This window comes from Mauremys reevesii, linkage group 4, assembly GCF_016161935.1.
Source record: "Mauremys reevesii isolate NIE-2019 linkage group 4, ASM1616193v1, whole genome shotgun sequence".
NCBI lineage: Eukaryota > Metazoa > Chordata > Testudines > Geoemydidae > Mauremys > Mauremys reevesii.
In genome coordinates this window covers 33,445,226-33,459,355 of record NC_052626.1, presented here as the reverse complement: position 1 = coordinate 33,459,355, position 14,130 = coordinate 33,445,226, and the positions used below count along the sequence as shown (strand labels likewise).

General features: G+C 43.3%; 1 protein-coding gene across 2 annotated transcripts in view; it reads right to left on the bottom strand.

Annotated features, from left to right (window-relative positions):
- Positions 1–13,594, bottom strand: part of PTPN21 (protein tyrosine phosphatase non-receptor type 21) — a 51,167-nt gene extending 37,573 nt beyond the window's left edge. For both annotated transcript variants that reach the window (XM_039536440.1, XM_039536441.1), the window contains exons 1-2: positions 13,402–13,594; positions 553–722 (exon numbers count right to left, since the gene is read on the bottom strand). In XM_039536440.1, coding sequence (XP_039392374.1) covers positions 553–722; positions 13,402–13,581 — 350 coding nt within the window. In that variant the 5' untranslated portion in view covers positions 13,582–13,594. The remainder of the gene's footprint in view (positions 1–552; positions 723–13,401) is intronic.
- Between the last annotated feature and the right edge of the window lie 536 nt (positions 13,595–14,130).

Genomic DNA, 14,130 nt, shown 5'->3' with positions numbered 1-14,130 from the left:
TAACTTTACTAGGCTCCAATAAGGTCATTGGGAAAATTCATCCCAAGAGTAACTCCATTATTATATAGCAGGGATCGGCAACCTTTGGCACACGGCCCATCAGGGAAATCCGCTGGTGGGCCGGGATGGTTTGTTTACCTGCAGTGTCCGCACGTTCAGTGAATCGCAGCTCCCACTGGCCACGGTTTGCCATTCCAGGCCAATGGGGGCTGCAGGAAGCAGTGGCCAGCACATCCCTGGGCCCATGCCGCGTCCCACAGCCCCCATTGGCCTGGAACGGCAAACAGTGGCCAGTAGGAGCTGCAATCGGCCAAACCTGCGGACGCTGCAGGTAAACAAACCATCCCAGGCCGCATGCCAAAGGTTGCCGATCCCTGTTATATAGTCTAAATACACTGAAAGGATAATAAATGCCACAGTTTGGGCACAGTTTCTGCCTTAAGTCTGCATTTCCATTTTTAAAAAGGTTGGAAATCAGGCAATTATGTCTATTTTAAGATGATTCATATGTTAGAATGTTAAAAGCTGAATTTAAAAACATGTGCAGTTTACCTGGTAATCTCCTGCTGAAGCTGAGAAACAGTAGGCACATAAAACACCACTCCAAAATATACCGTCGGCTCCAAAGCATATTTGTCCAGTTGCTTTTTCAGAGGCTTGTCCAAATCCACCCACCGGCGCTGGTTCTGCTTATTGTAATACCACAGACTGAAGTAAGTAATCTGAAAAAGAAGAAAGCAATTCAATGATCAAATCAAGTCAGTATTGCGATACCAGATAAAGTGCATATAGCATGAACCTGGCACTGTCTCCATCTTCACAAAAGGCTAGAGATACAGGATTAAAAACAGTTTAACACAGGAACGCTTTATAAACCTATAGTCTTAGGATTCAAAACTGCCAGGAGCACTGAAATATTTTAACAGTAATAGCATGCCATATTTCATAATATGTAATAACAAAACAAACCCAGGTAGTTGAAGACGACACTTTTGGTTGACCAATATATAAATTAACCAGGCCTATTCACAAAACACCACCAGCTTTTATTATTGTGAGCATTCTCATTGACTTGGATAAGACTATTCACATAAGTAAGTAATATTCTTGGTAGTGAAAGTTTACATTTCATGATGCAGCATTAACTTCATGATGCAGAATCAGACTCATTCAAATCTAAATTTCACATCATACAAGAAGGGATCAATAATGTCTGATTTGGCAGTCTTTATTCCTGTGAGTAACAATTTCAGAATTGGGTCCTCAATGAGCATGGACATGGGTATAAAATGTCAATCTAAAAATCAGACAAACCATCAGTACTCTTATTATAATAGTGATTAATATAAAGCATCAATGTTGTGCATTGGTATCAGTGGCAGTAAGGAATTTCCCCAAGTGGTTTATACACATGCACTGTTATAGATGGTGCAGGTAGAAACACCTATAGACTGTCTAACACTTTTCTTTAAAAAAAGACCACGTTTCCAGTTCCTTATAACTTTGCAATGTTAACTGCCAGGGCTGAAACATCCTATGCCAAGAGTCTGCCTCAAGTTGATTCCCGCCCCCATCTTCCCTATACTAAAAGGGTCAGCCATTTCTGAGAATGAGAGCAGGAAAAAACATGTTTTTCCACATTCAAAGAATGTGTAAAACTGTTTCACTGGGAAGCTTTAGAACCTCCATGCTTTGGAGCAGGGACTTGAAATTTGTCCAGGCTGTTGACTTGGTGTCAGACATGTGCCTTTTGTGGTTGTGCTAATGGATGGGGGACTCACCCAGGATGTAGGAAACCCCCAGTCAAGCCCCACTTTTCTTGAGGGAGAGAAGTGATTTGAACAGGGATCTGTTACCTCTCAGGCGATTGCTCTAGCCACTGGACTTTAGGATACTCTTCTATGGGTCTCCCTCAGTCTCTCCTATTGAAGTTGTTAGTTAACTAACTGAATAACTAAATATTAATTGGGAAGTGAAAAGTTAAATAACTATAGCCTGATAGATAGGGCAGTGGCTCTCAACCTTTCTCAACCCCTTTCAAGAGTCTGAATTCTTGTGTACCCCCAAGTTTCACCTCACTTAAAGACTTACAAAAATACAAATGTGTCACAGCACACTATTACTGAAAAATTGCTTACTTTCTAATTTTTACCATATAATTATAAAATAAATCAACTGGAATATAAATATTGTACTTACATTTCAGTGTATAGTATACAGAGCAATATAAACAAGTCATTGTCTATGAAATTTTAGTTTGCATTAACTTTGTTAGTGCTTTTATGTAGCCTATTGTAAAACTAGGCAAATATCTAGATGAGCTGATGTACCCCCTGAAAGACCTTTTAGTAATCCCAGGGATACACGTACCCCTGGTTGAGAACCACTGAGTAAGGGCACTCACCTGAGAAGTGGCGGATCCCTGTTCAAATCCCTTCTCCCCCGCAGGAGGAGGGGAGGACTTGAATCCAGGATCTCCCACATCTTGGGTGGGTGAGTACACTATCGACTGACTAGGCTAAAGCTTATCAAGAAAGTCCTCCTCCCCTAAATGTTTTGTTCCTGGCTCCCCATGCAATTTAAGAATGCCTATCTTCCCTGGTTCTTGGATCGCTAGCAGAGATAGATGCCACACTGCAGCCATCTCTGTGACAGGATTGCAGTTTGCACACACCCCTGCAGTCAGCATCTCCCATTGGCTAGCTTAGTCGGCTCCCTGCATAGTAAGTTGGCTTTGTGGATTGCAGTACGAGATGCCTCTCTCTCCCCATTCGTTGTACCAGGCGCCTAATTCAGGCTTTGCAGATTGCATTGATATTCTGTGATTTTCTAGGTATCTAAGGGGCTGTGAGGCTCATAATGCCTTAGTACCTTTGTGGGTCTGGACCTAAGGTACTAGGATGAAAGCACCCTAGAAAAACTCCGGAAGATGATAATTTTGGGTTCAGTGCAGTGTTTGGATGGTGTGCAATAACCACCACACAGGGACAAAGCCACCCACTGAATGAAGAGGATAAAAAAGTATTGAACAGCTACCCATTGAATGACCCCATCAATGTCCACTGGGCATGGAATGAGGCATGGATCCTATGAAAAAAAGTGTAGATGATCATGTAATTAAAAGGGCTTTTCTATACAAACAGCTAGACCGTAGCAAGTGGGGATGTGAAAGTGCCCTGCACTAGCCTAGAGTGGACTAAATGTCCGTGTGTAGCCTGCAGATGCGCATAGGCTTTGACTGAGACTTGCATCAGCAAGGTACATAAAGACAGGCAGTGTGCTGCAAGCTAGTGTGGGGCAGAGCCACAGACCAGCTTGCCATGGTTTGTTTGTATAGACAAGCTCACTGACTATATACTATAATGTGCACATGAATTAAAGTTACATGGGCAACCCTAATTATGGCATTTCCTAACTTCTGACTGTTAGAATTTGCTACTTAACATCCTTTTATGTAAAATTACATTAAAACAAGGTAAGGTAGGTGAACTACAGGAATACAACTACAATAATGTAGACTCATGCCTCAATTAAAGTTGAAGTATAGGCCAAGAGCTGCCAGATTGCACCTGCTGCTGTGAAAAGCTTGTGTATGTAAACCTGTTCTTACTACTGGTCCAGTCCATCTGCCCAAGTACTAATGCATTTAGCTGGCCTAGCAATTATAGTAACAGCTAGGGGCTACCACTAATCTTTAGGATCAGTGCAATGTTTAAAGCTGGACACTGAAACCTAACAGTATTTTGGTCACCATTACTGAACCAATGCAGCCTACTGTCAAAACGTGTGTGTCTGTCTGTGTCCCTATCTCCCCGAATCATATGAACATTTATGAAAATTGACCCAATGGATATATATGTGACAATGCCCAGAAAACCATTTCACTTGGTTTGATCTGAGCTGTAGACTTAATCTAAGCCATGAAAAAGAAAATAGATTGTAATTTAAAGGGGGATGAGGGGGGGCTTGAGATTTGGGCTAAATATGCCAAAAATTTCAAACCTGTCAGACTCAAAATAAGTATCTAGATCTATATTGAATAAGTATCTTGGTTTTTCAGAGGTGCTGACTGCCTGAAGTTTCCACTCAGTTTCTTTAAAAAGCAGGCCACTTATGTTGTTGCATAAAAACAGATCAAAGTTATGACCACAAATAAGGAAATGTGTCCACTCTTAAATATTATTGAGTGTAATTGTGTGCATTTAAATAACCTTCTCCCCCTCCAAAAAAAAAATGTTTACACTTGAATGCCCAGAATAAACAGATTAAAGGCAAATAAAACACTATGTGCCAAATCCTTTCTTCTGATTCACATGCAAGCCTTCTTTTGGCTTCAAGGGTAGCATTTGGCCCTATGAATTCTCAGCAGAGCTGGTGCACTCTGGAATACTAGTGCTGATTAAAATAGAATCATTTTTTACTCATTGCTAAAAGTCTGTTAATAGTAGCACAAGACATTACACAATCCTAAAAAAAGTGACATGACATAATTCTTAAAATATGTTAAGCTTCTGAGATTAACACTGTAGTGAAGTTTGTTTATTATAGCAACTTATTCGTCATTTATCTCCTGGACAGAAAATCAAACCTAGATAAAAAAAACAAAACTGTAGAATTTCTACTTAATTACTTTCCAGCTAATTATTTTCTGCATTATAGAAAAGAAATAGCTGGGCTCTTATATAATTGTGGAACCACTGAAAAAAATGCACAGTAAAATAAAAGGAACTAATAAAATAGGTCTAGAGGTGAATACTAATATGGAAACCAAAATTTTAGGGGGAAAAAGGTTGCCTCTATCACCTACGTGCATGCCACCTTGCTTTGAGGCAATCGGACTTCACAAGCTAAGCAGCCTGGTTTGGTCAGTATTTGCATGGGGGACAGAGGAAGAGACACTGTTCTGATGATATAGTAGGTCGTGATCTACTGTACCTTCTCTGTCAGTAGAAAATTAATGGTGCTAAAAGGCAAGGTCTTGTTGGAGGTTGTTCCTTGTACATGAAATATAAACCCGAGGTCTCACTCACTTGATGGTCTCTTAAGAAACCACAGGAAAAACTGAGCTTGAGTCTTAGTGCTCTAGCCAAATTCCAATTCTGGTCATTTCATTCTGCCTACCTCAGTTCCCCCTATTGCGTCAACTGGAAACCATACTCTTCCCCTTCTGTCATAAACTGCTGTGTATTGTTGCTGTTAATCAGCTGCTGCCTTTCAATTAAGTGGTTGGTGAAGAAATCCTTACACATAGTGGGCCAAACTCATCCCTAATTTAATTCCATTGACTGCAATGGAGTCATACCAGGGGTGAATTAGGCTGCGTTTATGTATCAGCTTAAATTTGTAAAGCATTGTGGAATCCTTCAAGATGAAAGCTGCTTTATGGAGGTTATTTATCTTTATTGTGTGGGAGAATACATTTTAGTACAATATCTTGAGGTCACTTCTAGTCTGCGTTTGTGCTGTCTGAAGAGGAACTTATAAAGATAATGTGTCAGTAAGTGGAAATGTAAGCTTCCCTCACATGAACTCTGCAACTCTTGCTGTGACCCCAGGATTACATCTTGCCATGATCTCTGGATTTGATTTTACATCTCAAGAGAATCTAAAGGCAAGTATCAAAAGAAGCTTTGTTTCTCAGGACTTTTCAATCCAGTTCTGCTGTTGCCTCTGAAGGTTTCTTTAATAGGTACAAGGTGTTATGCTGCTACAAACATACTAATAACATTATAAATTCCCCATCTGTCAGAAGTCACATAGCTTGGGCTACAGACTGTCACATGTTCTTCTGAGATTTGCTTGTGGTGACTAATTAGTTATTGCATAAGCAACTTCAACAACCTACTGTATATTTTGTGACATACAAAGTGATCAAATATGATATTAAGAGTGCTCATGATGAAAGCTAGAAAAAGGAGCACTCAGTAACTAAGGCCAATAAATGGATTGGAACAGAAAAGGAGAATGTTATTCTCTAGGTGGCTAAAACAAGTGCAAAATTACATTAACTAGAAGGTGCCTGCCTCAAAGATACTATAAATAAATGAGACAACACACCAGACTAATTTTATAGTCTGACCAAGATATATTAGGAGCTGCAATCAGGGGATCTTTACAGTTTTGCAATTTGGAGATATGTGTTAGAGATATGCAGGGGGGAGAAATCAAAATGGGCAGAATGACATTTTCCTGAAAAAATGTCAGTCTTGAAGATCAAGCCCTCCCCATTACTGTCCATTATTATTATTTAACATTGGCACTGTCAAGATGGCTAAAAATTGTAGCTCTTTTTAATATTTATTTCAGGGCACTTTCTCTCTCTGTTCAAAGTAGGAGGACTCATCTCACTTTCTGTCGTCAATTCTGTGCAACACACTCATCCTCAAAAGCATCACAAATAGCTATTCATCAGGTTTTTAATTTCTGGCATTTCTTCACCATACAGAAAAGCAAAAGTATTCAACATACCTCAGCTCATATAAATAAAAAAACTATTGTGCTTCAAAAGAACAGCAAATCCTGTTCTGCAGTCATCCATTATATAGAGGAATGCAGCTGATGCAACATATTGTAGTATAAGTTACTATAAAATTATATTACAATACATAGATTCTGAAAAAGAGAACTACGTGTTATTTTCAGGTTCTGACTTAACCTGGAAAAAAGCTAAGGAATTCATGGTTAAGACTCCCTGCCTATCAATCAGTTTTTGAAAGAAAAACCTTATCTATTTTGTGCTTAGTAAATGAGAACAGGAGGACAAATTCTGCACCTACTAAACAGTTATTTTAGATAGTCACTAGAGAAAACCTCCCATTCCCTCAAACTCCTGCATGTAGGAGAACTGCTGATCTATTGGCCTTACCATAGCTTGCTCTGCCCCCAAATTCATCCTGGGTGATAGCAGATAGTAACAACTCCAGAGCTCCCTGGTGTTGAGTCATGTCAAATTAATATACTTTTGGATAGGATCAAATTTGCTATGTTCCTGACAGGTTTTAGTAAAAGAAACACTGATTTCTTCTTTGTTTAAAAAGGGAAACACAGACAATTAAGATCCTGTATGTTATGCATACTCCTTATTAGTTCAAAGATCAAAGGTTAACAATCAGTAGAAGTAAGTAATATTGTCTTCCAGCCATGCAGAATGCAGGACTGAGCCCTAACACTTGTCCATCCATCCCAGTCCACCACTCAGTACTGCTCATGTTCAAAGTTTCATCATGCTTATCCCTTTCTGGTGGGCTCGGGCATGATTGTGTTAGTCAAACCTCATTCATGGTGTTGCCAGAAGGCTCAATCTATCAGTCACTGTGGTTTCTGATATCATTTCTTAGGAGTGTTTTTAATTTGTAGGTCAGTAACAACAACATTGAGATAGTGTTTGTGTAACAGACTAAAACAGCCTTTACCGAGGTATTTATCTGATAAATGAACATTTTTAAAACATTACACTGAAAATCAAATATTTTCAAATGTATTTTCTCTGAGGAGGATCAGACATGTTGTAGACATCGGGCAACAAAATTTTACTGTGCACAGTTCAAGTCTCTGAATTCTGCCTCACTGACTTCTACAGAGTCCTGATCCTTCCTTTCTCCCTCCAGACCTAGGGTTGCCAGATGTCCAGTTTTCGACCGGAATGCCCAGTCGAAGAGGGACCCTGGCAGTTCCAGTCAGCACTGCTGACCAGGCTGTTAAAAGTCTGGTCAGCGGTGCTGCAGGGCTAAGGCAACCTAGTCCCTATCTGTTCTGGTACCACTCTGCACCCCGGGAGCAGCCAGCACGTGCCATCCCCACCCTGAGCACTGGCTCCGCACTCCCACTGGCCAGGAACCGCGGCCAATAGGAGCTGCGAGAGTGGTGCCTGTGGCAAGAGCAGCGCACGGAGCCTCCTGGCCCCCACCAAGGGGCCGGACCTGCCGGTCGCTTCTGAGGTGCAGTGCGGTGCCAGGACAGGCAGGGAGTTTGCCTTAGCCCCGATACACCACTGACTGAGGTAAGCCCATGCCCCAACCGCAAGCCCCAACCCCCTTTCCCAGCCCTGAGCTCCCCCCAAACCTGGAGCCCCCTTCTGCACCCCAAACCCCTCATCTCTGAGCCCACCCCAGAGCCCACACCCCCAGCTCCGAGCCCCCTCCCACATGCTGAACCCCTCATCAACCTCCCCACCCCAGAGTCCACACCCTCAGCCCAGAGCCCATACCCCCTTCTGCACCCCAACCCCGTCTCAACCCACAGCCCCCGCCCCGCACTCCAAATCCCTCGGCCTCACCTCCTAGCCTGGAGCCCCCTCCTGCACCCTTCATCCCCAGCCCCACTCCAGAGCCCTCACCCCCTCCCACACCCCAACTCCCTGCCCCAGCCCAGTGAAAGTGAGTGAGGGTGGGGGAGTGCGAGCCACCAAGGGAGGGGGAATGTAACGAGTGGGGAGCAGGGCCTCAGGGAAGGGGTGGGGCTAGGGTGTTCGGTTTTGTACGATTAGAAAGTTGGCAACCCTGTCCAGACCCAAGATAAATACATGAATAAATAAAGGCATGTGCCACCTTCCAACCCTCTCCAGGAATTTCTCAACAGCTTTTGACAGGCTCCCTTGTCAGTGTTTTCAGAACGTGGGGCCAAATATTCACCTCACTCACACACACAACTCCAGTGACAACCAACTCCACTTGTGCAAGACCAGCCGGATTAGCCCCTTCATTTTTCATTTTGAAAGAGAAATTTCATAATCATAACAGAAATAAAGGGGAAAAAAATCAGAGAGTTTATTCTTAAAAATTCACTCCACTTCTTTGAAGATGGCTAATAGCATTAACATTTACAAGATGTTTCTGGTTTAAAATGTCTTTTGCTCACATTCATGCCACAGATGCATGCCATGTGCAAATGTGCATGCCAGTGTGCGCGCACACACAACTTTCATCCTGTTTGCAGTCAACAGCTTCACAACCACAGCACTTGATCCTTTTTCACATCTGCAAGGCTGGGACTGTGTCTTGTGATAAACAGAGGTCCTAGGTTTTCATTATATCCCCTCTTTTAGCAGCATCAGGATAGTCTCACTGAAGCACGATTAAGGGTGAATTTAATGAAGGCATGTTTTTGACTTGGCTTCTTGCCCAGGGTCTGTGATTAAGAGAGCGGGATTATATTTATGTTGCCTCTGATTCACATTCTGGGAATACCACAAGATATTCTCCTCAGTACATTTTCTTTTTTTTTTTTTTTTAAGTTTATAACAGGTCAAAAGATGAAGTCAACAACAGACTCAAGTCTCCCGATTCCTAGTTCTGTGCTCTAACCAGTATACCATACTACCTTGCTAATATAGAGGCTGGAATTGGTAAAAGCCAGTGTCTAGTGATACACAGTATGATTTAAACACTGATACTTTTACCTCCAATACATTACCTCCATTACTGTTAAAAAATACAGTATTAACGCAAAACCCTTAAGCTATTTCTCAGAATCCTGTATATAGTAAGTAAATAATGCAATGGAGTTAACAGGAAGTGAATGAAAAATTCAGAAATCATACTATTTTTTTTTTAAATCTTGTTGCAAAAGGCTCTTTGTTAAGGTTGCATGCATAATTCAGGCATCATATATGTATATGCCTTATACAATATCTGAACCACTTTCTGATGTTGCTACTTTTCATGGTAGTAACTAACACCCCATTCAACAGGCATGATCTTACAAGGTACTGAACACCCTCAATTCCCATCAATGTTGATGGACTTGAGGGTCCTTCATACATTAATAAATTATCAGTGGCATCTTGCAGAGTGGGTCTGGGTTCCCCTAACCCCAGCCACCGACTCTAGACGCTGTGCAAAGCAACCAGACTCGCGCCGTTGGGTAACATAAGAGTATAGCCACTAGGAGGAACTGCCAGCCTTGTACACAACACCCCCCTGCCCTGACACTCCAACACCAGGTAAATGGTTTGATAAGTGTGACTAGGTCAGGCAGGGTAGACAGTGCCTGCGTGTGATGGAGTACACAAATCCTGCACCGGACCAGAAGATGTTAAAGAGCATTAATGAACTTAAGCAGCCCTTCCCCATTGTATGTGCAAGGCACCTCAGGTCTGGAGAAAGGGCCTTAACAAAACAAAACAAAAAAATCGGAGGGTGGGAAGCCCAGCTCAGTTGGGTGCAGTGCTGTGAGGAGAACAGACCTCCTATCTTCAGCTTTTGGCGAGGGTAGCAGCTAAGGACAAAGCCTGCTTGCATGGCCATGGTTGTCAGTCTGAGCCTCCTGAACAGAAGGTGGGCCAGATCCTGAATGGCTGGTTTAGAACTGTCAATGACTTGCCTGAGGGTGCTGAACTGTGTTACAGACTGCTGGAAGCCCCTTGTAGGAAGATGGCCTGCCGTCAGCTTCCAGTAGTTTGTTTGCTTTCCTTTGTCATTTTGGGTACCTCCGAGAGCCCCACAACGAGTAGACTCCGCTGGGACTCAGTCAGAGGTTCCCACATCTAGACTTGTGCTGATGACTGCTTAGGTACTGAGGACTGAAGCACAGGGCTCTGCACCACCCCAAAAGGTTGTTGTGGGAGATCAAGCCCATGACACTATCCTTTTGCAAACCAGATATAATAAGATCTCCACCTGCTACTGCAAATTGGCTCTGATTGTCAATTTAGTCTATTTTCAGATGTCACCAAACTCCACTAACACACACACTCGACCATCAGCATAAAAGAACAGATACACAGCCTGCTACAGTATAGACTGGCACTATCCCAATATAACTACTTTTGTAGTATTTCCCCCCCTCCCTCCCCCCAGGCACAATATAGCATGGTGAGAACACAAGACAATGAATTAGTAACTGCTGCAGAAAAGTATGTGGTATATTAAATTTTGAAGAATAAAGTTTAAAAAGTCAACTGATGGCAAATGACAAGAAGGCAGATGGAAGCTAATGGATCCCACAGTAAGCAAGTGCTCATAACCCCAGAACAAATCCATTGACTTTTCTTATGTTTATCAAACCATTTTTAATACAGAATACGAGGCCATTTCTGCAAACGTTTGCTGTTGTATAATGCTTAATACCATGAGCAGTTCTAAAGTAATGAATGCTGTGCACAACAGTAACTGTCTGCAGGACTGAGCCCTAAATTTGTTTGCTCAATAGCTATTGAAGCTGCTTGAAATTGGAAATTCAATATTTTGGAAAAATCAACAAGTTATTAATTAACTAAACAGAGTAATCCTATAGCCTTTCCAGCTTGCTCTTCTATTTTTGTTGTGTACTGCAATCTGGGGTTTTGTCTCTGTTTGTCTCTTATACAAAGCAGCATTCAGAGGCATCTCTTTTCTAGTACTACAGTGCAACATATGCCCATTTCTGTCTTGTACATTTTCCAGTTTATATTTCCACCCCCCCCCAAACAAAAAGTCAGATGAGCGCAGTACAAAATACACAATACATGGATGTAGCAAGGAGTTGGACTGGGATATGTGCCAATTTCCAAATTGTGTCAACAGCATCCAGCCCTTGGGGTCAAATTCATCTCTCACACCACCAGACTGAAGCTAATAGAGTTACAACAACAATAAATGTCTCCCTTTAAAAAGAGATCTGTGTGAACAAAGGTTCTAGGTAGGTAAGGATTCTGTAAGCCCAGTTTCACAATTCAGCACTTCAGGTGTAAATAAATCAAAATACAAAAGAGGGATCATCATCAGATTTGTGTGGGACAGAGGTAAATCTGAGTTACTAGAGAGTTCTCCATAATGTTTAACCTTCTTTTCAAAACTAATTTGTGTATGCAAATACGTTGACTTTTAGTTGAAGTCAAGCATTTGCACCTGGCCAACTGTGCATTTAATGGGCCATCTGCTAGCTCAACTATCTAGCTCAGCAGTTCTCAAACTGTGGATCACGACCCCATTTTAATGGGGTCGCCAAGGCTGACATTAGACTTGGTGGGGTCTGTGGCCAAAGCCCGAGCCCCATTGCCCAGGGCTGGGGTCAAAGCCAGAGGGCTTCAGCCCTGGGTGGCAGGGATCAGATGACAGGCCCCCTGCCTGGGGCTGAAGGCCTTGGGCTTCGGCCCCCCATTTGGGGCAGTGGGGCTTTGGGTCCCTCGCCTAGGGGACATCAGGCTCATGTCTCGGTCCCTCCTCCTGGGGTAATGTAGTAATTTTTGTTGTCAGAAGGGGGCTGCAAGACAATGAAATTTGAGAACCCCTGGTCTAGCTTACACTCATGGTATGTATATTTGCACATACCCAGTCCACAGTACATGTATTAGTGCTGGCATGAGCGGTGGGTCGCATAGGCTGGGGGAGACTTTGCCTCCCTAAACACCCAGGCGTGACCGTGATGCTCCCTGCGTGCGGTTCCAGTCCTCTGGCTCCAACCCCCAGTGCTCCGCTCCACCTGCCTTCCTGCACTCTGGAGCTGAGGCTGCAGCCAGTGGCTGCCCACCCCCACCCTCCGGGCTGGGGCCGCACACTCCTGCCCTCCTGGCATTCCTTTGGGGCTGGGGGACAAGCCATGGGACTGGGCCGGTGGCCGCGGTAGTGTTGGGGGGAGGCCGCAGCGGCAGCTCTGGTGGGGGATGGGATGGAAAGGGAGGCGCTTCGGACAGAACAGACGGGGATGGGGGCTAACCTCCCCGAGCCGGCAGTTCACGTGCCCGCCCATGAGCACTGGTGCTTTTTTGCACAGCACCAGTGCCCTGAGACCCTACTCATTCAAATACCTCTTTCTTAAAGAGACACTTCTTTCACGTAAGCTCTATAAACTGATTAAAAGGGAAAAAAATGAGATTCTAAATTAACACCTGCCTCCAAATCGCCCACTACTTCCTGTATCCCTCTGTTATGATCTGTTTAGGCAGGAATGGTCATTACTTGTCTTAAACTCTGACAATATTCTCAGCACTGTACAAGAAGTGACAACTACTGTCCTTTTGGCCAGCTCTTCAGGCTTGTGGGCTGAAACATGGTTCATTGCTTCTGTCCACATCCCATTCTCTAGTCTAACCCTACAACATAAATTGTGAGACTGGATTTTGAAGCCATCCAAGTTGCACTGTGGATCAGAGCATTCACAGTTGAAGGAACATGCTGGGGTGGCTGGTACAGGAGAGAATTTGGTAAAGTAGCATAGTTGTCTAAAACAGTGGTTCCAACCTGGGATCAATGGACTATGTCTAAGGGGTCCATAAAAGGTTGTCATTATCACAGAACAGTGGTTCTCAAACAGGGGTCCGCAGACTAGGTCTAAGATTCCAAAGGGGTCCACGCCACCATTCAAAATTTTTTAGGGGCCCACAAATGAAGAAAGGTTAAAAACCACTGGTCTAAAATGGTAGGGAATCATTGTAGTGGGTAACTCCTTTAAAGGGATGGCTAGAGAAGTTGCCAATTTTCTTACCTCCCGCAGTTCGAGTCTCTGAGCCACAGCCTCCAGACTTTCCTGGCCGGTGCTCTCCACAGAAAGAGTGAACTCCACAAATTCATTGTTGAGCAGCTGGATGCGGGCCACCAAGCAGCTCTTGCTGGACACTGTGTAACGTCGAGTTCGTTTCAATTTGAGCCCAAAAGGTAACGGCATCTTTCCCCACAGACAGTGATGAAAAGCTATCACCACGCTGGAAAATGAAGGGCAGTAGCAGTCTTCTCCCAAGCAATAAGGAGCCCTGAAGTATCCTGCCAATCAACCGGCAGCAGCAGCCATTAAAGAAGAGCAGGTCCTCCACCAAGCTCTAACTGGAGGGAGTTTCCACAGCAGTTCTAACAAGGAGAAGGGAGAGAGTCCAGAAGTGATTTACCTGAAAGGGGAATTAGAACCATGGGAAATCCACAAACAAACTTACATTTTCTAAATCTACATGGTCAACGATTTTCTCCACCACGAGAGAGAGAGAGAGAGAGGTGCATGGTCTACAACAGTGAAACAGGAACAAAGATTCCTGGTTTGCCACGGACTCTTGGAATGACCTTTGGTAAGTCACAACTTCTTGATGGCTCTGTCTTAGTCATCTGCCAAATAGTGTAATAAATTTGACCAAAAGCATTTGTCCACATCCCATTTGACATGCTTTAAAGATAAAACAAAGGCTCTAAAATGGCTAGGTATTTCATAAACTGGATCAATACTTGG